Genomic DNA, 24,717 nt, shown 5'->3' on the forward strand with positions numbered 1-24,717 from the left:
CAACAACTTTGCCTAAAAATCGTACTTTTGTGTTCTAAGCTCCACCATTTTGGCACTTTTTAACTTTTTTCTTCTCTCTTTGGTTCATCGACGATGGGAATTCATAAATAACGAGAACATATTTCAATTTTTCAATTTAGACGAAATTCGGAGGCAGGAGAATGCTCACCAATTTGCAACGCCGGCGACGCGGCTGCACTAAGATTTCTCCGGGACGACCTCTACAAGCGATATATTCAAATCAAAAAATAATTTTTTTTATCTTTAAACATGTACTAATAAATGCATAAAAGTTTTATAATGATCCGCTGTATAGTTTGTCCAAAAACAATTCGTAAAATATACCTTATTTTCAGCGTTCTAAAGCAGGCTCCCCCCTTAATTTGCTGATCTAATCAAATCGAATGCAATTTTTTGCTACGTTGAAAAATAGCAAAACTCGTTGCTTTGTGTATGTTTACATAGTTCTTAAATGTATGGTGCGTGTGTGTATGTATATATTTATATTTCTAATTTATATTTTTATCTCCATTATCGGTCAGTTTATCGCGAATACTTCATCAATTAGTTGTTCGTGATTGATAGCGTGATTTCCAATCGGCGGAAGCCAATCTGGACGAGCGAATAATCAAACTCGATAAAGATAACTCGATCATTCTCATCACCTAATTATAGATTAAATTAACGCTTCCTTATCTGAACGTAGGAATGTCGAATATTTTGATGCGGTCGTGGATTACGAGATAACAGATAACGCGTCTTTCTTTGTACAATTTACGTGTGTTTACGCATTTCTTTGTCTTTTTTCTTTGTAAACAAATAACATGATTATTTTTTATTATTATCTTAAAAGAGAATCATCTATCTCGATGTCGATATGCAAACGACATGCAGGTTTTATCGATTCATCCGTTACAAAACTAATAAAATAGCTTAACAATAAAAACAGTGTTACACAAATAATAAATAAATAATTACATAGATAAAAGCGAGTCGTGATAGATAATCTCTAAGAATCGAGTGCTCAATTTTGCGAAAGTCGACTCGCAAACTTGTATGCGACGGTAAATAGGAATTATTCAGCAAATTGCAATATAAGCCATGCAAATAGCTTGTAAAACGTAAGCTAACAATCTAAAACAATTTAAAATATAAGATAAGTCTTTAAACTCACCTATCATCCATCAACGATAGAATGCCTCAATTTGTGCCGTTACCTATGTCGGCTTCACTGGAATCGTTCGCGAAATGTGTATTTCAACGGCTCGCCATTCAGCTTTATATACGCCATCGTTTTTCCCAAGATCATAATGTACGTGAGATATGTGCAGAATATAGGGATATGGGTGCTAATTTACATACGGGGAATGAGTTATTCGGGAACAACATGTGGTACAAGTGGCTCGGCGGATCCCAAGGCGTCCTCGATTCGTTGCTTACCTTGCTTAGCATACGGGTCTTTATCAGACGCACTGCGTATATAATTAAGAATTAACGGATATCTGTAATTAAACCGTTAGGATCCGAGCATGTTGCCCCATTTTTCTTGCTATTTAAAACACTTACGCACATCTCAGATTTCCTGCGATATATTTATTAACAACGCTTTACAAGTTCATGTCTCATTCGCACTGCGCCAAGCGCGCGAATACCTTTACAAGTCTGTCGTATAATGTTAACTAAAAAAAGAACTTACGTATATATATATATATATATATATTTTATTGTTCGCATACGCATTATATATACAACCTTTCTTCTCGAAACGTCTCGTCTCTAGAATCATGTTCACGCAAAGAAGGAAGGCTTCATTAACGCCTCGCTACGATCTCCGAAATGTACGTCCGTAATGCGTCGCACTTGAGACTAATTTAATAAGTAGAAACGAGTCTTGCCTACACGTCATTGAAAACAAGTCCGGAGGAAAAAATAACTGTTTCATACATCGTAGAAAACGCAGTCACATTTATGAGCGCGCTCACATCTCCCAATATCATATAGCACAAGCTTACAAATGTTCGTCGCTCCAAGGTATCTGTGCGATCAAGAGTAGAGAATCAATAAGCATAAGAATATTTTACATCTTATATAATCAAATTGCATAACAATTACATAATTGTATTATAATTATATTATAATTATATATAACATATATAATTATAACGTACTTATAATATACAGGATGCTCTGTATGGAAGTATGAAGGTACTAAGTGAAATGATAGAACAGATTGAATTGAGTAAAAAAGTCTTGTATCATCTTTCAAATAACCACATAAAATTTTGATATTATATAAAAGGAATTCGCAAATGAGACGCGCATCTTGCGTGTCGGAGCGATAAGTATTCTAAACACGATATTAGAAAATATTAGAAAACGGTGTCAGTAACATATATTATCTTTCTCCTGTTGCCACATTTATACTTATTACTACATAATAATACAGCCGTTGGTATATCAATAGGTTTCATTTTACAATATTTTTTATTATATTACAATATATTATTATATAATTATACAATATTATATATCTCAAAAGTTTACGTGCTTGTTTAGAAACCGAACTTTTTGACTTAATTCAATTCTAACACATTACAAGCGTTGGTACTTCCATTACCGAATATCCTGTATATAGAATTCCGAATATAAAGAAAGTAAAACTTTATTTTTTTATTTTATAATTTTATATGTATACTATATATATATATTCTTTTGTGTGTGTATATATATATATATATATAAATAAATTATATAATTACAAGATAATATAATACATTTATCGAGAACAACTAATATAAGACAAAAAAATCATCATTTATTACTTTCAAAATAGAATGAAAGTACGAATATCTTTCTATCGAAAATGCCGATTACCTGTTTTCATGAACAAACGTACATTTAAAGAAGGATATGAATAGAAAAGCAATTACAGATGCACATATACCTCAGAACGCACGTCAGGTATGTACCAAAAAGTTTCACCGTGAAAACACATCTCCGATTCATACAAAGTTCATCTGCTCATAGAAAATGTAATTAAAAAAGTGCGTCGTGCTCGGCTAGTGGATTGATCACGAATTTTGTATACTGTATAAAACATTTTCCGGGAGAGAGTATTCTTCTTCACCTCTATAATCCTCTTTATAGTCGTTCGGGGGAAAACTGGCATATACATATCTGTAAAATTATAATTTATCTGCTACACACATGTGCTACACACATGATGCGCGTGTTATGCACGCGTACACGAACGGCTCTAATGACTAAATAATAAAAGTTTCACGTTACATCACAGTCTGCAGTTTGTCACGTGCCTTGAATAATCGACCGGAAATGGATGCCTATTTTGGAACCGGATTACGTACCAAAACATACGTATCTATGTTTCGTGATATGTTAACATTATAAAACAAGATAAAATTAAAAAAAGAAACATAGAGAATACTCGTATCTGTCAAAAAAAGAAAAATTTCACAGCAACCATATCATTAATTAATTTGTGTTGTAAATTCATCATAAATCTTTTTACGAAGAAAACTTGTGGAAAAATTTATGGAAACTTAATCCAGAGTGCATTATCGGACATTGCGAGCTATACGCTGTCTATTATTACAACAAAGAAAATGCTTTCTTAAAAATAAAATGCTGATGTTGATAATAACTAATGAGAAGACCAAATTCATATCATTGTACAAAGCTCAGAATTATAATACGAACGGTCATAGATCCGGTCATTCGAACGCAGTTTCATGTTATAAAACAGAGATTATCATTCGTTCCCTGGATAATTGTCAAAAGATTACTTCGTTTCGACCATGAACCCTGTGAAAATCTCGCTAAAAACGCGTGAAGTGGTCATATGCTCTTGTGCCGCGGACTACTCGTTAGGATGGCAAATGCAAATCAATCGTCAAGATCATATAATTTGATTTGATATGTGACGCGGCACAAAGGAGCATAATATTATCTTTTTTTGGCCAATGTAGAGCGTCCATCTAGCAATTATTTATCTATCTTTTAGAATAGTTCGACGTTTGTCTTTGCCCCGGGTGTAGATTTAATCTCTTTTGGAAGCATTCCTTGCGGCACGCGGTCAGAAGAAATTTTTCCGAGATCTCTGGAAAAGAAAGCGCATAAATGCAGGAAACAGAGAAAACGTGATGACGTTCATTGCGCGACATCGCGAAGTGCTCACCCGATCGCTTGTCGAACCGTGTCAATCAGGTTCTGCTATAAATGAGTAACCTCCAATCCGTGCGGGAGTCTGTGGCCTTGAGCGTGACTCATGGTAAGCTGACGCGTCGCCATCCCACCGCCGCACTGGCTGCTCCAGTCCGTAGTGGGTACCGACGTACGGTAGAATCTTGACGACGTCTTGTTAAATATCGGCAGCAGCTCGTTCGCCTCGGTAGATAGCGCCTGAGGACAGATGCAAAAAAGGCAAACGTAAAGATTTAAGATTTAATTTTAGGAGATTCAACTTTACAAATTATTCTAATTCTATTAGATTGTTGCATAATTTCTGTCGTGCGCTCATCTTATAAATTATCATTCGATTTTTTCAACTGTGCTGCTAGGTAGTACGCAAAGGTGCCAACATGCCAACCTAGCAGCACAGTTCAAAAATAAATTTAACAATAATTTATTGCGAAGACGAGCGCACGAAATACGACAGAAATTATGCAACCATCTAACACATTTCCAAGTTTCAATTGTTTAGTTACAATCACCATTCTTCAAATCTTTGTTTTTAGGAACCAGAGCGTTACCTTTAAATAAATAATAGCATCCGTTCCATAACCCTCGCAGCTAAGCAGCACGATGTCACCATGCAGATACCTGGCGTACAGCCGGGATAATGGCAAGCCGTACCCGTATCCTGCAAGTGGTACCGTATGCGCATCTGATTTGCTCGGCTGCGGGGCGGTGCTATACATGTACTTAAATAAATGGTCCGTCTGTGAACGAGGGATGCCGCCACCCTTGTCAGATATCTGCAAAGGCGAAGCAAGGAAGTGGCCAATCGTCGCAATCGACTTGATTTTATTGTTGTCGCGTAAGTGAACTGCGTTAAAGATCCTCTTTGTACCTTCACGCAAATATCCTCCTTGCCGCGCACCAGTAGGACCTCGAGTGGCGGATAATTGTCCGAATCTGATCCATGGTGCTCCATGACAGCTCGCATGCTGTTCTTGAACAGCTCGAACAACATGTGGTACAAGTGGCTCGGCACATAAATGATCCTGATCTCACTGCTGCGTTCAAGTTCTGAAAAAAACGAGACGATGGTTACTGCTCGATTATCGTTGATGCCGGACTATTACTAACGCTGGTACGATCAACAATCATTGTTCAAACTTGCCATTATGCTGCTTCACTACTAATTCCGGGCTGGCCAGGTAATATTGATCGCACAGAAAACGCGCGTTCTCATACGCGTCCTTAATAACCGCCATCACGTCGCAAGATGGATCTATGCAGCCTACGTGTCTACTATGCCCGTTCAGCTGACCACCGAAGAGGAGAGCTGAAAAGTGAGATTAATTAATGGAACGCCCACACACACGTGATGCGTACTTGAACACTCGCCAGCGCGCTGGCAAACTTACTGAGACGGAAACTTACTGTGCTGATTAATCAGCATGCGAATGGAAATGCGAGACATGAAGAATCTGTCAAGGAAATACTGAATGCTGTTCTCAGTTTGTACGTCCACGTCATGGGATTCCTTCAGCTCCAGCACGCCCTGCGCCATCGTCTGAACGACATCGGTGTGTCTGTTCCGGATTTTGATCAAAGCTTGGCAGAATCTGTAAGGAGAACCAAACTCGTGTGACGCATTTAGCACTATATGCGAGACTCTTCATTAATGCTACCAAGAGTATTAATGCTCCTGAGTGATACTCGTATTTGTTACACTTAATTGATATTGCTAATTAATGTTTATAGTATCGCCTCATCCAAGAGAGTGCTTAATTCACACACTCACTTGTCTAAAGTGGTCTCGTTGATTTCGGCTTTCTCAAAGTCTATTATTTCGTCGAAGGAAGTGGCATATAAGTTATTCACAATACCCACACTAGGCATCTTCAGCAGATTGTCTGGCAGCAAGTGGATCTCCTTCATAATGTTGGCAAGACGTACTGGCAGTTCCTTCCTCAGGAATATAAAGGATTTTCTCTCACAGGCACTTAAACCTGAAAACCACACGTACATTTTATCATATGAATGTTACAGTCAACATTGTCGAGTATATAAACACAATTTATTTTCGTCAATAATGAAATTTCGTCTAGAATAAAAGAATACAGAATCCGAATTACTAATCGATATCCTAATATCTCACATGGAACGACAGAAAATCGTCGTTTCCAAAATTTGATATAAAAATACAATTAGATAGCAAGAACTTAATATAATTTGCGGGAAATAAGATTTTGTGCAATTCATTCGACATGGATTTTTTATCTCTTTTCCGATCGATTTTCGTCTTTCTTTCTCGATTGATGAAGTTTTACGTAACACATTGACGTAAAACCAGGACGGCTACAAACAAAACTGGTTTCGCCTGATATTGTGTTTTTCTCGCCCGCCAGGCGATAAAATACATGTTTGCCACAGAAATTAGAAGCGTCTCCCAGAAAAAGTCATAATTCACCGGCGTGTTATCGCGATAATGATAGAATTGGCGTGGAAAGAAACCGCAAGTTTGATGAAAATTTGCGGCGTTTTGACAAATGACCTGCATTAATCGTGTACAGTTAACAGATGGGGTCCGTCAAGTGAACATATGTCGGGCAGACAATGATGTTAACGATAATTCTGTTTGTATCGATAAAGCCTTTATCGGACGCGACGTTTACGCAAGCGTTCTCATTTTTCGCGGTTTGGTGATGTCAAGAGCCTGGATTTACGAATATTTACAATTTGCGATTGCAATAGAACAAACAGGAAGGTGTCCAACTATATTTACACCCGGAAATCAAGAATATTTATATATTTCTTTCATCAATAAATTTGCAAAGTCTATTTGCTACTCCAACTGGTAACAATATCTAATATTTTAAATCCCGTAAACACGTTACTAAAATAATTTATGATTACGATGTATACACGCAAACGAGTTCTGGCAGAAAGAAGTTATTGGAGTTCAATGCTCCACGCTAGCACTGAGAAGATTAGTGTTAAATATTTGATTTCAACATCCTGAAAACAACAATGTTTTATAAAATGTACGATCTTATAACATCGTGAAAAACGTAATTTCTCCCAGGCAAGCTGGTATGTATTATCCTTCGTTTATGGAATACCGAAAATCAATAGCAACTTCCGTTAAATAGCTGGATAGCTTTTAGTGATCATACATTGACCTACTTAACGACATGTCGCTATCACTATTGACAAATGAGCTATAGCTCTAAGCCCTCGCGTACTGCTCATACTCGACGCGCCTTCACTAAATGTTCGCCATTCGATCGTAATGAGTCATTGGAGCAATCAGCGAAATTTTAATAAATATTTAAATAACAAGACCTCTAATAACAATAAAATTCTAATATGATTAGGTAACAAACCTCTATGTGGTTTCATCTTTCCGCCACTGACATTCTTGTTAAAACTTTACAAATGCTCACATCGTGATCAACATTTTACTTGCTTTATTTTATTGTCGAAAAGTGGAGAAGGCAGTATGTAGCACTGAAACCCGTGCGAAACAGCCGCCGCCGGAAATCTTCATAGTGGAAATGTCGATCGATCGTCTATGAAATATTCGGTGCTGGCACGTGCTCGAGTGAACATCGATAAATCGAGTGTAATGTTGTAAATTATTTTGTAGTCTAGTCTAGCTCTAATAATAAAAATTCAATTATTTGCAGACACACCCGAGACATCCTCGGGTGCGTACCTGCTCTGAAAATAAACCTCGACTTCGTGAGCGTGCGACGCGTTACTTGAGATCGCGATTCAGAAAAATCACAAGTTTATTCGAACGTTGTGCAAATAAGCATATCGAAAATGTGCGTGTGATGAAAATATAATGCAAGCGTACACAAATCATCTGTTCGCCAGCTGATCGACAAGTAGAATTTTAAATGGTATTTTATACTTCGACGCTATCAACTGCTCCAATAATTATTATATTACAAATGATTTTAAAAAGAAAGAATTAAAGTAAATCGACGACAAAGATAAGCCATTATGTAAGGAATAATTTGTACATTCATTTTAAAAATTGTAACATGGAACTTACAAGTAACACTACCCAAGTGCCACTCGCCGATTTTCTTGAAACTTTGCACACACGTAGTACATCGAAAAACATTAGACACGTGTCTTTTTATTTGTGCTAACAACGCATTTTAAGGTTAGAAAACGCATTCGAAAATTTAACACTCTATAGCACAATGGTAAGTAACGCTACTCCTGAGCGTTATTCTCTTACAGTTTTTACGACATTACTCTATTATGATTTCATTGTCTGAATGTTTGGCATTAATGTTACGAGATTCGAAATGGCAAATTCAAAATCGCGGACCGCAATCGCAGAATTTTCAAAAATTTTATTCAAAGTCAGTTTCGAAGAAGTGTTTCAGACCCGTGATTACGATTTTGGTAACAGTTATATCAATCTAGAGGAATTTTGTCAAACTACTGTTAACATTGTATGTTTACAATTGCAGGCGTGCAGAAAACTCGAATTTGAATAAATGATTCTCTTTAGTAATTAAGACTGACCATCTAGTCTAATAATTTGCCTATTATGACAAACCTAGATTATTTCAGAATTATTTATTCCTAACAGAACTTACATCCTAACAATTTTAGAAATTAGTCTCTTGAGCGAAGCATTTGCGAGCTTCCAAAGATTTTTGTTTTGTTTTGAGGTTCTAAATTCATATTTCAAGTTTGGTCATTTAACCTGGAAGCACTCTGTATAATAACATGATTGTATATATTTTTTATTTCAGACGAGTTAGAGAAGCTAAATACGCCACCTATTAATAGTTGCGCAATCGGTGTATATGTGACCTCGAAAACCATCACAAAAATGGTCTTTGAAACTAATTTAAAACAATTGGAATTTGGGTCCGCCATTTTGGATGCATCATATTGAATTTGCCATTTTTCATCCGCCACCTCTAGATTGATATAACTGTTACCAAAATCGTAATCACGGGTCTAAAATACTTCTTCGAAACTGACTAATAAAATTTTTGAAAATTCTGCGATTTCGGTCCGCGATTTTGAATCTGCCATTCCGAATCTCGTAAAATTAATGCCAAACATTCAGACAATGAAATCATAATAGAGTAATGTCGTAAAAGCTGTAAGAGAATAACACTCAGGAGTAGCGTTAGTTACCATTGTGCTATAGAGTGTTAAATTTTCGAATGCGTATTCTAACCTTAAAATGCGTTGTTAGCACAAATAAAAAGACACGTGTCTAATGTTTTTCGATGTACTACGTGTGTGCAAAGTTTCAAGAAAATCGGCGAATGGCACTTGGGTAGTGTTACTTGTTAGTAGCTGTTCAGGCCGCGCTTATTAAATCTATTTTTTAATGACGATGAAGGAAGAGAAATATTTATGTTTTCGTTGCCCATATTTGGCCAGAAAGCTATATCTTTAACAACCGAGGCTAAACAGATTAGATAGTTGGCAAAGTTTTCTTCGAGAGGAGGGGAATAACAACTGATAACGATCACTATCATTATCATTGTTATCATCACGATATGTAATCAACCATATAACCAGAGGGCTCGAGACGAACGTGAGCATTCGTGCGCAGTTTTTATTAATCAGCTTTAATAAAGATGTTAAAGTTGTGTCATTCCCTCGACGGCGGATTCGCTCGTCGGCGGTGCGCCGTTTCCGTCGTTTAATTGGATTGATCCACGCGCCGGATAGTCCAGCTGTCATTTTACATCAAACGGATCCCGCTTCGGCGGTTTCACTTGAAGAAGGCACGTGATATCACGAGAGCAACGATATCTCGCGTGATCGTCGCGCGTTTAATCCGCGAAGAGTAATTTTCGCAAGTTCTCCCCTTCCACGAAGTCCAATCGCAAGATTACGTTTTTATGAGCTCCTCAAAGAGAAGAGGAAAGGGAATTGCGATCGATCACGGTCGCGGTTCGATTTCGAGCGCGGTCAGCTGAGAAATTGCCGGGAAATTGAACGCTCTTATCGGACGCGCAGGCAGTCAGTTCATCATTGCGGCCGCGCTTTTATCTGAAATCCCATTTGCGACAGGATGAAAATAGCTGAATGGGAAATTCACGGGAAATTTATGAACATCTGCTCCCACGAGAAGCATCTGTTCGTCGGGCAATGCCGAGATATCGCACTCACAACGGCTACTCGGAATCATTGTGGCTACTCATAAGATTACTCGCGAGGAAGACCCCCACGGACGCGAGCCAGACCTGCCGAAAGTGGCACAACAGGCTATTAACCCTTAGGAATTAACATGCCGAAGTAAACGCACCTTATCGTGCGACAGATAAAAGCGCACGATCGCGTTCCCGCTCGGCCAACGTGGAGCTATTCATCTGCAAAGGAAGCCACGAGTAGTAGTAATAAATGTCACATGGCTTTGTTCCTTGAGTCATCGCGAAACGACGTGTCATCGTAGAGAACAACACGTAAGAATATTGTTTTACTCGTGGCAAGATCGCGATTGCCGTATACATCGCCGCGTGTATCGCTGTCACACTACCACGCGCGCAATCTCCATCCGGTTATCGCTCGGCTTGATTGACGAAAGGCATTTCGAAAGCGATGTGCAGCAAGCGGATTGAAAGTAGAAACGCGGTTCATACGCGGGCGTTACTTTCGTGACGCTCATGGCGTGTTTCGAGCAAATTTTGAGCAAATTCAGAGCAAGATTTAAATGAAGTCGTGACTGTAATGCTATTACTCTTTAATCTATCATAAAATAAGATCGCTATAGCGACAATCATATTTATTATTGAAAAGAAGCATATTTTAATCTTGAATAGAAAATTCGAAAATCTAGATTCAAATAATCTTCGTGCTATCTCATTCATTTTCTCAGAAGGATTTAGATACAAATTTGTAGCAAGTTCAAAATATTCTTGATTTCAGAATATTGTAAGATCTAAAAGACATCTTATTCTATTCTTGCAAGAGAATTTGTAGAATCTGCACAAAACGGCCAATATTTATGTGTTGCAATCGAAAATCGGGAAAGTGTTTCTGTTATTTACAATGAATAAGTGCAATACTCTACAAGAAATATTAAAAGATATGGAAATGTCTTATCTCGAATCTTATTTCTCAAGTAAATATATTGTATATACAAGTAAGTATAATAACAGAAACACTTTCCCGATTTTCGATTGCAACACATAAATATTGGCCGTTTTATCGGAATAAAGGACGCAGAAGCGCCGAGTCGACGAGCGACTGTGAGAAAATGATGCGTCGACATCGACAAAGCCTACTATAAAGTGGCGCTAATATCAAATTATTCTACATACAAGAATATATAAGCATAAATTTGTACATGTTACTCTTGTCTCAAGACAGTAAGACAATGTTATTTAATTCGAGAGAGAAGAATAGAAATTACTGATTTAAATTAAAAATTGTTTTATTTTCATATTTTTTATACTTGTAACACGATTAAATTAGTCAAGAATATTTTTCGTCTTGTTATCAGAAATCCTTTCTGAGGGTGTACTCTCTTATTTTCTCATCGAGAGAGGTCATCATCCTCGGTCCATCCGAGAGAATGAGCACATTGAAAGAGGTAATTCGAAATGTCTGATCGCCAGATCGCTCTAGCGAGGTCGCCGACCTCGCGCGACAATAAAAGCAACCTGAAATTCAGTCTCGACAATTCCTCAAGGTTCACGAAACCGTGTCACCGGCTATCTAGAGGCCATGCGAGACGCAGAAGAATAACATCGCGCCGAAAAGATAGTGGACGAGCGTGACGTCAAACGGAATCAATTGTTGCCGCCTACGTGACGGCAAACTTGAAACGCACACGGGCGAGCCCCTCTCTTCTTGGCCTTTGGACTTCGGTCCCGATGCTCACGCCTATAATCGGCAGTACTTATTCTGCCAAAATCCACAAATAGGACCTTTCTCCTACTCAATTTTGACTCAAGGATTCGGCACTGACCACGCAGAATGATTCGCAAGAATTGCACGCGAAACAAAAAACTATGCGTATACTACAGTTATACTTATTGCACAATGTGTGTATGTATAGGTGTGCGCGCGTTTTATAAAACTTTTAATATCAAACGATAAATCTGTACCGTTTCTCCTTGAGCCGAATCTTTTTCTGAAATTCAGCCACCGCAGCTACGACTTCAATAAAACACGCGTTTCGCAATAGGCTCGTCTGTTAAAAAGCTGGTTTGATTCGCGAACGGACGTTTCTTGGGCTATTCTGCTCGCAAGCTATTCAGACGTATAGCAAATTCATGTTTCGCTCCATTTTTCACGTTAATCGCTCCAATATCACGTTTACCAATCAATATTATCCTGTTGATCAGTAGTTGACATAACACACCATATTCATGCATAAGTCATACTCGAAAGAGGTAGGATCCAGATTCCCGATGTACGTGGAGCACTTTTTCAGATGTACAGTTTATGTTCAAGTCGTTACACGTGTACCGTCTGCACGCGTGTGGACACTGTAGACAGCTAGGCGTGTGTGAAACGTGATGACTGTCATCGAGGTCACGTTTACATGAGTAACGTCGAAGCACCGTCAACAGCTGGTTCTCCACGCTAATAGACAAAGCGAGAGTCGGTTCATCTGATTTTCACATCCCTATGCTAACACTGTTCCATTCTGGGGGTCCCAGTTAAAATTAGAACACACAGTATATGCCACCGCAATCTCTTGAAACGATGAGATAAAGTGAAAGATCATCTTCCACGATTCCTTTTCCAGCTGTTTCACTGCATTTCAATACTCATTTGCATTTATAACGTTGTTCGCGCCGCGCTACAACGCATTACAGCCATGAGTCAGTAGTTTTGTCATCGATATATCTAATTCGCCTGTCCACCGGAATTTGGAACGGCGACACGTAATTGTAGATATGGTTTTCCTTACGGAAATATAACAATATATATTATACGGATATTAAAAGTAATGACATACCGGGAAATGCAATTATGTTATCACGTCGACATGCATTTCCGATGCTCGTGTTATGAAGAAACGGTGTGGACCGTGCACATCGAATGTAAGTAGTGATTAAGCAAAATTAAAGCTAGCTATGTGTTCTCTTGCGAGACAAACGTTTCCATGAAAAACTAGTCAATTGTCGATTCTGGAATTGGTCTTAACGATTTTCACGACTGGTGTGCGAAGCGATTACATATCGGTTTGCTGCTACGTAACGTAATGAAATGCCTCGTGTAGAGACTCGTGACGTAGTTTTAAGTTGAATGACAAGTAGACGATGTAGTAGAGACTCGGGAGCTAAACTTGAATTTACTTGATCATGGAGAATCATATTTTATATTAACACCGGTCTGTATAGTTTTTCATTAACTAATTTATTTTACTTGCTAATCTGATCTGACTTTTTTTTATGTATTGAGTTGATCGGAAAATCAATGCGGATTTGTTTAGCAAAAAATTGCATTAAGGATCAATACAAGGCTTTGCGTTCAAATTTTAGTAAAAATATCCGCACGGATTTTCCAATCAACCAAATATTTTTGAGCACATAGTCATTTAAATTTTTATTCGATTTTATTTGTCTGCTTTTTTGAAGGAATTACATGAATGTCTGATGAAGTGATAACCACTCGCGCGCGCAGCTGCATTTCTGAAAAGTCGGTCTATTTTCCGACGCAGCTGTCGTCGCAATTTACAATTGGAATAATGCATTGGTGTTAACGAAAGCTTGTAACTGATTTATCGCCCTTCAGTCTGATAAAAACGCGCGCATGTAATCATTATTAGTGCCAGTGTTTTCTTATTGCTAATATCTAGATCAAAAATATTATTGAAAAGAAAGACGTTGGTCGGTAGATCGACTTGTCGCAAAAGTACAAAGTATTTTACTCACGATCGCGTCATTACCGTGAGAGACAAAGTGACAGTCTTAAATCGAGATAATCGCGGTATGACGAAGCAATTGTCGATCTTGCAGACGATACGATCCGGATTAGGATCTCCAGGAGCGTCAGTTCTTTCGAAGTTAAGAAACCGGATCGGCAATAAATGTAGGGTGCACAAAAACCGTGCTCCTACCCGCCGACAAGGTATTCTCTGATACCTAGGCAATATACAAGGTGTGCCATACGTCCCAGAGAATCGATAGAGGCGCGAGTCATTACAAATGAATCGATGTATTGGGTTGGCCAAAAAGTAATTGCGTTTTTTTCCAATAGATGGACATACATGTCTTGAAATGTAACTAACTTCATTCTAAACCGCAAATTCATTATGTAGGTTAACAACTCACAGTTCAAGCTTGTTTTAGAAAAAGAAAGTACACGATTTCGTTAACAATTGTTTGTTTGCCGTCGATTTCAAAATGGAAAATCAAAAAGAACATTTTCGTCATATTTTGTTTTATTACTTCCGAAAAGGGAAAAACGCTGTGCAAGCTCATAAAAAGTTGTCATGCATATGGCGAAGATGCTTTAAAACTGCGGCAGTGTCAAAATTCGTTTACTAAATTTCGATCTGCAGATTTTAATGTGAAAGATGCACCACGCTCAGGAAGGCCAATCGAAATTGATGATGACAAAATAAAGGCACTGATCGATTCCAATCAGCGTTTAACGACACGAGAGATTGCTGAGGATCTTAACATATCGAAATCGAGTGTTGAAAACCATTCAAAACGACTTGGATACATTAGCAAGCTCGATATTTGGGTACCACATGAGCTGAAAGAAATTCATCTCACTAAGCGTATTGACACCTGCGATTTTCTTTTGAAACGTGAGGAAAATGATCGATTTTTGAAACGTATGATAACAGGCGACGAAAAATGGATCGTCTACAACAACGTCAAACGAAAAAGATCGTGGAGCAAGCGTGATGAACCTGCTCAAAGCACTTGAAAAGCAGATATTCACCAAAGAAAGATTATGCTGTCAGTCTGGTGGGACTTTAAAGGTATTGTGTATTTTGAGCTGCTTGCAAGGAATCAAACCATTCATTCAGACGTATACTGTCGTCAACTGGATAAATTAAATGATGCCATCAAACAGAAACGTCGAGAATTGGTGAATCGCAAAGGTGTTGTGTTTCACCACGATAACGCTAGACCACGTACAAGTTTGGTCACTCGTGAAAAATTGTTGCAGCCTGGATGGGATGTGTTACCATGATGTTACCACATCCACCATATTCGCCAGACCTGGCACCATCAGATTACCATTTGTTTCGTTCTTTGCAAAACGCCTTGAATGGTAAAACCTTTACTGCTGATGAGGATGTCAAATCGTTCTTGGAATTGTTTTTTGCTGAAAAAGATAAGAACTTTTTTGAGCGCGAAATCATGAAGCTGCCTAAAAAATGGCAAAAGATAATAAAAAAAATGGACAATATATTGTTTAATAAAGTTTTTGTTTCCCATGAAAAATTCGCCTTTTATTTATATAAAAGAAACGCAATTACTTTTTGGCCAACCCAATAGTTTCGCGTGAGCGCTCGAAAGTCGGAAGCACAATGACTGTCGGCTTTAAATACATAACTTCATGGCTCAATTCCTCTGTACAAATCCGTAGATAATCCGTAGATAGAGAGGGGGGGGGAGGAATTTGCATCATTATGTATAAACTCGTTGATCCGATAATATAAATCCTTTTATGAGCGTGCGAGGGAGATGAATGTTTCGGCTGGGCAACAAAGTGCTACAATTGATGAAGTGGACACGTCAGTCAGACGAGATAGTTTAAAATTGAACAGCTGTTTCCTGCGCGTCATCCTACTGATCTCTCGCTACGCAAGAGATGGCTGAATATATGCATATCTTTGTAAGTATCTCTCTCTCTCTCTTTCTCTGAACTTATGCGATGCAACAAAATTATGCAATCACACAAAACTGAATCTTGAATTTGCAAGAGCTGAAAACGATACATGTACACATGATTTATTATTCTTATGCAGGTATATTTCCTTCTCTTCTTTCTTTGTTTCTTAATAAAGTGAAAGCAAGATAAGTCAACGTATGTGTGTACGTGCGTGCATATATTTTGTTTCTACTGAGTCAGATAAATGATGATGATATCTTCTGTCGCCAAAATACACTTCAGAAAGCACTTCAGAAGGAAAACAACTACCGTTCACTTAAAGGTAAACATCGATACCACATCGCCAATCGATTTTAGACTTCCATATTCAGGGCGGAACAATTTGCTGTGGTTTCTCATAAAATTTTCGCGCAAGCTTCGTTTCATACCTATTCATCGATTTTTTAAACTATGTACCATACAATAAAGACTTTCGTTATCGCGTTTATAAAATTTACTCTACTTTATTCTTAAATGAAAATTAGAGCTTGTGGTAAGAATCATTTGCTCACAAAAATTTTAAATTTACGTGATATGATTTACATCACTACGTAATTTTCCTAACGTACCACATTTAATAAACCATAAATTTCATTTTCAACAGACAAGTTTCATTTTACGATCCTGTTCTCTCTAGAAAATATATATCTCTCTTTAAATATAATTTACTTTGTTCATTGCTTCGGACCTCGATTATCAATGATCTCGATGATCCGTCGCGAATAAAAAATATTTTCTTTCGATCGTATAATTATGAGATCTATAAATATATTTGAAAAAATATATTCTTCAAGTATACACTTTTACATTTTTTACATTTCAAATATACACTTCGCGGACAAGTGAATAATTGAGTCAATTTGAGAGTAATATGAAAGATGAACGATACGAAGCAATCAATTACGCATAAAGTATTCAATCAGTCGAGTATTCACTTGATTGACTACAGAGTACCCTTTAATTTGAATCAGCCTGCATTCATTCGGTACTGTCTTGATCGTTCGGAGAATACGTTAAATATATAATACAATCACGCATAGGTTTCGTCTCACTTCGTCATTCGTTGGAAAAGCAGCTTAATGAAAAAAGTCATCATCGTACGAGCAATACGAACCAACAATGATAACGCGTATTGCGTGATGCGGACTGTTGGGATAATCTCTGCCCTGCCACGTGACAAAAGCGCATAATAAAGTTTTCATTCGCCAACATGATACGTAAATAGCGTCCACGTTACGTGGAAATATATACAAACGTAAATATAAACAAACGGAATGTATGTTGTGCCACTAAAATCTGATTCTTAACTATTCGTGCCATCAACACACACAAACCTTGAATTCTTATATAATGATAATAACAATTACGTCCATGTGCGCGAGTAAAATAAATTTTTAATATTCGCGATTCACATCGATGATTCGGTTCACTTTAAAACAAGACGAGAGGACTCTTAATAATTCGAATTAAGGGGGGAGCCTGCTTTAGAACGCTGAAAATAAGGTATATTTTACGAATTGTTTTTGGAGAAACTATACAGCGGATCATTATAAAACTTTTATGCATTTATTAGTACATGTTTAAAGATAAAAAACATTATTTTTTCATTTGAATATATCGCTTGTAGAGGTCGTCCCGGAGAAATCTTAGTGCGGCCGCGTCGCCGGCGTTGCAAATTGGTGAGCATTCTCCTGCCTCCGAATTTCGTCTAAACTGAAAAATTGAAATATGTTCTCGTTATTTATGAATTCCCATCGTCGATGAACCAAAGAGAGAAGAAAAAAGTTGAAAAGTGCCAAAATGGTGGAGCTTAGAACACAAAAGTACGATTTTAGGCAAAGTTTTTGAACTTTTTCATGCAAAAATAATTGTTTAACTTAATGTTTTTATGAATATTAAAGGTTCATCGACGATGGGAATTCATAAATAACGAGAAAATATTTCAATTTTTCAGTTTGGATGAAATTTGGAGGCAGGAGAATGCTCACCAATTTACAATGCCGGCTGCACTAAGATGCCTCCAGGACGACCTCTACAGGCGATATATTCAAATAAAAAAATATTTTTTTTATCTTTAAACTTGTACTAATAAATGCATCAAAGTTTTCTAATGATCCGCTGTATAGTTTCTCCAAAAAAATTCGTAAAATTATACCTTATTTTCAACGTTCTAAAGCAGGCTCCCCCCTTAAGGTCTCGGTTTATTCTCTTGCGATTGCGTCATCGAGGATCACTGAGGAAAATACATCAAACAAATCTAGATTTTTCTATTCTCGTTGTGTCACCCTTGAAAATGTATCGATTTCGCGGTACAAAGTTCGGTAACGTGCGACGTGCATATTTTTGGCGAAACGTTTTTCTATGCGTCAGACTGCACGTGTGGGCTGTAAATTTTGCCACCGCATCCGCGCAAACGTCACCAGGCGCGCATCCGCCCCTGGTTCTGGTATCATAGAACTCTGCCAAGTCGTGGGCAACGCTCCAACGTGGGATAATACCCGTTGCGCGGCACGGTGCCGCTCTATTTTCGCTTTCGAGTTTCCGTAGGGACCAATGGCAGTGACCGAAACCGACAGCAACGATGATAGAAACACGTGGCTTTCTCCAAATGCGCGATATGTTCGCAACCTTGGCCCAGTCCGAGAAACGAAGGACGTTTCGTTCCATCGTCGTGCACCGATGTTCTCCAAAACGGCATTCGGTCATCATTCGAGTTCTGCGTATTTAGTTAGCTCGGGATCCCAAGAAAATTCTGCTTCGAACGCACTCCGCTCCGCTTGCGCGTCAAAATCCAACGCGAGATTTCCGGCGAGCTCTTTGGAATTGATCTTGCGATACCTGTCCATCCACAAAGAAGAAGCGGCACAATGAAATCATTGTCTGCCGGTCGAAGGTGAGGCAGGATGCGGCGATGTATTTGCATAATCGTTTGCCGATCGAGATTACGCGAGGAGCGTTCTACGAAAACGAAATCGAAAGTGAGGATAAGAAGCTTCTTTGAAAAAAGAAAAGAAGAACATAGAAAAAGAGAAACTTTCGAAGCTTCTTCGAAGCGGAACGCGTAATATATTGGGTGTGCAAATTGCTTTTGTTGAAGAAATTTATTATTATTATATTACAAAAGAATAATAAACATCAATCTTGGAAATATTCGCCATCATTTTCTGGTATTTTTCTCCATCTATTGAAAAAGAGGAAATAAATAACACAGGCCGACATTTTTAGACTTTTTGTCTGCTGTTTGAATATAAAATATCATTTTCGATGTATTTTTTCACGCTGAACACGAATCCGGCCGCGAAATTGCTCTATAACGTCAGGTTTTTGAGAAAAATGAGGTTAAAAGTGTCAAAAGTGACGTTTTTTGCCATTTTTATGAATTTTTCGCTGGTAAAATAAATTTTATTTTTTACTTTCGTTTACGCCATCTTAAAGTGCCAACTTTTATCTTTAAACTCGATTTTTCGAAACTCCGTAGGATTTTTTTCGCCGAGTTAACCACTCCGCTGTCAGACGAACATTTCGGCCTCCGTAGCACTCGATTTTAAGTATTTATGATATTAAGTTATTAAGTTTATATGTGCCTATGTACTTATATAATATCTTTTTAATGATTTAAAAATAAAAAAATGAAATTATAAAAAATGATTAAAAAAATAAAAATTAAAATGATAAAACAATTTAAAAACAACAAAGCTAAAAACATTTTTAAAAAATCAAAAGAGTGTGATGTAGGCTGCCTCCACGTGGTGCACTCTGGTAAACGTAGAAGGTTTGTAAAATCGCTCCTACTGCAGCTAAACGGTCTACGAACAAAGAACATGTTGCAGGATACTGTGTTTGCATCAGTAAGGTATAGTTAATTTTTGCTCGTGTAAAGTACATTATACACAGAAGATTAAAAATGCCAGAATCTCATTTGGAGAAGCGAAATGTAACCCACCCAGAAGTAAAAAAACAGTATATACCAAATTTTATTGAAATTCTAATAGTTTTACAAATTTTGGTCCGCCATATTGGATCGACCATTTTGAATTTTTAAAATCTTATTTCAGAATTGGATTCAGCGACCTCAAAAACCTTCATATTAAAATCATTATTATCCAGTTCTGAAGTTTTGTTCTCCAAGTACATTTTTGGCACGAAATGTTCGTCTGACAGCGGAGTGGTTAACTCGGCAAAAAAAAATCCTACGGAGTTTCGAAAAATCGAGTTTAAAGATAAAAGTTGGCACTTTAAGATGGCGAAAACGAAAGTAAAAAATAAAATTTATTTTACCAGCGAAAAAATCATAAAAATGGCAAAAAAACGTCACTTTTGACACTTTTAACCTCATTTTTCTCAAAAACCTTACGTCATAGAGCAATTTCGCGGCCGGATTCGTGTTCAGCGTGAAAAAATACATCGAAAATGATATCTTATATTCAAACAGCAAAAACCATGTCGGCCTGTGTAATTTCTCAATTTCTTCAAAGAAAAAGCAACGAATTAACTTGCACACCTAATTATGACGATTTAAATGTTTTCCGGAAGCGAAGTGTTTCAAATACCAGTTTGCTAGTCGTTACGTATCGATCGATACTCTATAAATCATGTCAGAGATCAATAAACTGCGAACGAGGTACGCACTTGCATAAAGTGCGTTCGTGTTATAATAGACGCTCTATTGAGACTCAAGATTTTCTCAGACTCGTTTATGACGTTTATTCGTGACGTCCGACGTCGCGACGCGTCGCTTCGGAACGGGAGCGCGACAGCCGCACAAGTACACGTACTTGGCCATTAGAAACAGGAAGTCGCAAGGTAGATGACCTCTCAGCAGGGCGCATTCTCTTTTCCTGAAACGATTTTCTCTTCATCGTTCGTCGTTTAATTCCATCGCCATTTTCCTTTAAATGTCCTCACACATCTCTTTGAAAAATATACACGTACACGTATACACATTATAATATAATATAATGCAAATATATACATAAATATGTATCTTTAAAATAAATATAAAAGAATCCAAATTTTTTAATTGTGTTTTCTTAAATTTCATTGTTCATTAGTTACTATTGTTTCTACTCAGATTTAAGTTTACTTATGTTCTATTTATTTCAGTATCTTTCTTTTATCTGTCTTTAGACAAAGACGTAACGTGGAAATAATCATCAAACATCACTTCCTTGATTACGTGCGGAAAGTGGAATCGCGATATAGATCGATCATATGTTGATGTTTTACTGGCGGGGCAGGAAGGAACTCGCTCCTGCACTGTTTACGCGTGAAGCGATTGCATCATGAGGCGTATCGTTCCTTATCGTCGAGAGCGTACATAATGTAACGGGTGAACGGAAAGCAGGCTACTCTGAGAGAAACATCGTGAAACATAGTGAAAGTCTGTCGAGGCTCCCGTTTCCCGGAAGGAGAGAGAGCACAACGTGATCTCTCGCTCGTAAGCAGGGCTGAGGGACAAAAAACCGATTGCGGAAACGTACGTTCAAAGCATCGCAAATTCTTCTGCGACGATTTCGCGCATATGCGACAGGCAGGCTGGCATAAAATAACCGTTGCCACTGTCATTAACGCGCGAATGCAGGGACGGACTGCAGCGAGCGGAAGCGGGTGCATACGTGGGGCCTCAAGGCCCACGTGACCTTCGCAAATCATCAGGCTAGATCATTCTTTGTCGAGAGCAAATATTCATTATTGATTTATTTATTATTACCGGGTACATTATTTGTTAATTTTCAAGTTTATCATGCTTGATATTTATTTATTAATATTCTTCTTATGGCATTATAATCCTAATAAGTGGGTCTTATTGTTCTATTTATTATATTAATTATATTTTATATTAATATAAATATCAACAATATTATATTATTATACAGGGTGTTTCCTCTAACTGTAGCACTTAGAACATCTCTGCTTCCTTTGATGATATGAAAAAAGTCAAAGGACGAAAATTGTTCGATTCAAAGAGACTAGTACTCTGGTAAGAAAAACTTCATTTTTTAGGTGTCCCCAAAGAAAAAATCAAGAGGCGTAAGATCTGGTGATCGAGCCGGCCAAGAAATTCTTCCACCACGTCCAATCCAGCGATCAGGAAATGATTCGTTGAGTATGTTCCGTGCAAATGAAGTTTATCGCGATATTTCACAAATGGTTCAAAGTGATTTGAAGGTCAACATATTCTGTATGGTTGAATTTGTTTTTTTACAAGCTACATCATTTCGTTAAGGAAAATATACCATCTCATTTAAAAAAATGTTCATGACCTTGATATCTTGTGAAAGGTCACATTAAAAAAAATAATTTTCTTACCAGAGTACTAGTCTCTTTGAATCGAACAATTTTCGTCCTTTGACTTTTTTCATATCATCAAAGCAAGCAGAGATATTCTAAGTGCTACAGTTAGAGGAAACACCCTGTACATATGTTAATATTCAAATAATAATATTCAGATTTGAATTTGAAACTTTTACACCGAAGCAATTTGTTTTCGGGGATGAAAGTATTGTACGGGGGATAGAGGTACGTGCCGCGTACGTTAAATGTATTACGGCGAGCAAGAAGTTGCTTCACGTTTGTGTGAAATCGAGAGCGTGTACAGTTTTCGTACTACGTTGAGTTGGAAACGTATGTCGCATCGATTGAGGAACTTACATGTGTATATGTTAATTTCGTGCTTTACGCTGACGTACATTTACCGCAGTAAACGCGATATCGTAAATATAACCGCACACGAATGTCGGTAGCAAAATTGTCTGTAACGTTTATCACGATATAGTCGAAGTGCCAATGCGTGCGTTTACTTTTTATACATTCCATGCATAATTATGATATTACTGCGACATCACGCGAGCGTAGAAGATATCATATCATGGTTGCTCCATAATTTCGTCAAATGACAAAAATTATAATCTACGCAGGCGCGCGTACACAGTCGGATAATAAATAATCGGCGCAAACAATTCAATCTATATGTTGCGTCATTTTTGCTTAGTGTTCTTAATTATCCGGGAATCTTTTTATTGTGTTTTGCCACACAAACTGTACACGAATACTATATAAAAATGAGATATCATCATAATTATAAAATATTGTCTCATAATAATATTGTGAGAGAAAAACGGAGAGAGATAGAGAGAGGATGTCTCGTAATTTATAAAATAATAATTAACTCTCCAAAATCTTTCTCGATTAATCAAATTTCAAAACCCGAGAGAGCAACGTGCTCTGTAAAACGCTTTGTAGCGATTAGAAAGCGACCTTTAATATGTTTTAATACGGTGTTTGTGTGTGTCTCAATCATATGGATTCCAGCAAACTTACATTCCAATCTTGCGGAATCTCGCGGAAAGAACATGCATCCCGCAAGTTCTGGATACAGAGCCCCATATGAAAAGCTGAATGAATAAGTCCTTCGGGGAATCATCACGGAGAGAGGAATCATTATCGACGCGCACCACCGCGGGCGGGACTTGGCCGGAATTCGGCCGTTTAGCCGTCTCGATCGCCGTCCGCACGTACGCCGGGACGTATTGTACGTACACTAAGGTGCGTTGATTCGCGTGGTAGCAAATATTTATATTAATATTTATTAATATTACTATATATAATAATATATATATATATATATATACATATATATTACATGTATATAATATTATAATATACACATATATATAATATATATATTAATATTAATAAATATATATATTCGCTACCACGCGAATTAATGCACCTTAGTGTACGTGCATACACTAACCATGGCGGAACGCATTGTACATACAATACACGAGCCGCGGCGGGGCGGAATACGTCGGGTGCAAGGGGACGCGCCGGGCGCGGGAGGGACGCGAGAGCGGAGTGTGGACGGTGGAGACTCACCGAAATCGATGAACTGTTTTATCGAGAGCGGCGAGGGGTTGAACTGCGAGTAGAAGTCCAACATCTTGCCGATGTTGCCGAGGCAGTTCCGTGTGAGCTTCATCGCGCCGCGCGTCCTCGTCGTTACACATCAAATATCCTCGCCCGATCGTATCCGGCGCGCTGCAGGCTGCTCGCGAAAATACGTCGGGGGTGCCTGCTTCCGGCAGGACGGTCGAGATGGGGACGATGGTGCTCGGCTTCCTCTGCGCGCGAGGATGCGAGGCAGCGCCGGTCGACGTCGTGCACGGTCAAAGGAACTCGCGTCAGCGGAGTGCCGCGAACGCTGAGAACACCACGTACCGCGGTGCGGTAATGCGCTCCGCGCCGGGCCGCGCATGCGCATGCGACCAATCGGCCCGACGGGGAGACTCGGCAGTAGCACGCGCGTGCGATTTAATTTCACGATCAGTCGCGATCGCTCGACGTGCGTTGCTAATTAATGGCTCATTGTGTTAATTGTGACAACTACAGCGGCGATCGAATTGTCCAAAATACAAATATAAAAATTGCATAAAGTTTTGTTGCTAACCCAGGCAGCACACATTGGTTTCAAAACCGTTTCATAAACGTTTTGCCGTAACGTTTCATAACCATTTTATTGAAACGTTTATTTAGCAGAAAAATGTCCAACGAAAAAACGTTTCTTTTTCGGCAAAAAAACGTTTCAGAAACCATCAGAAAAATATTTATCAATTTTATGTATCAGTGCCTCAAAGATAGACGGAGTTAAGTCACGTTTTTGTAAAAAACTAGATTTTTATATTT

The 24,717-nt window shown here is 38.1% G+C and overlaps 1 protein-coding gene across 1 annotated transcript; it reads right to left on the reverse strand.

Annotated features, from left to right (window-relative positions):
- Nucleotides 1–1,573: 1,573 nt before the first annotated feature.
- On the reverse strand, nt 1,574–24,536 carry LOC105278201 (pyruvate dehydrogenase (acetyl-transferring) kinase, mitochondrial). Its single transcript, XM_011337099.2, has 8 exons — nt 23,911–24,536; nt 5,990–6,197; nt 5,626–5,810; nt 5,363–5,527; nt 5,090–5,268; nt 4,770–4,994; nt 4,196–4,419; nt 1,574–4,117 (listed from the first exon to the last, which is right to left on the reverse strand). The coding sequence occupies exons 1-7, from the start codon at nt 24,011–24,013 to the stop codon at nt 4,231–4,233; spliced, it is 1,254 nt and encodes a 417-aa protein (XP_011335401.1). The 5' UTR covers nt 24,014–24,536; the 3' UTR covers nt 1,574–4,117; nt 4,196–4,230.
- Nucleotides 24,537–24,717: the final 181 nt, after the last annotated feature.

The sequence above is a fragment of the Ooceraea biroi genome, chromosome 10, assembly GCF_003672135.1.
Source record: "Ooceraea biroi isolate clonal line C1 chromosome 10, Obir_v5.4, whole genome shotgun sequence".
Lineage (NCBI taxonomy): Eukaryota > Metazoa > Arthropoda > Insecta > Hymenoptera > Formicidae > Ooceraea > Ooceraea biroi.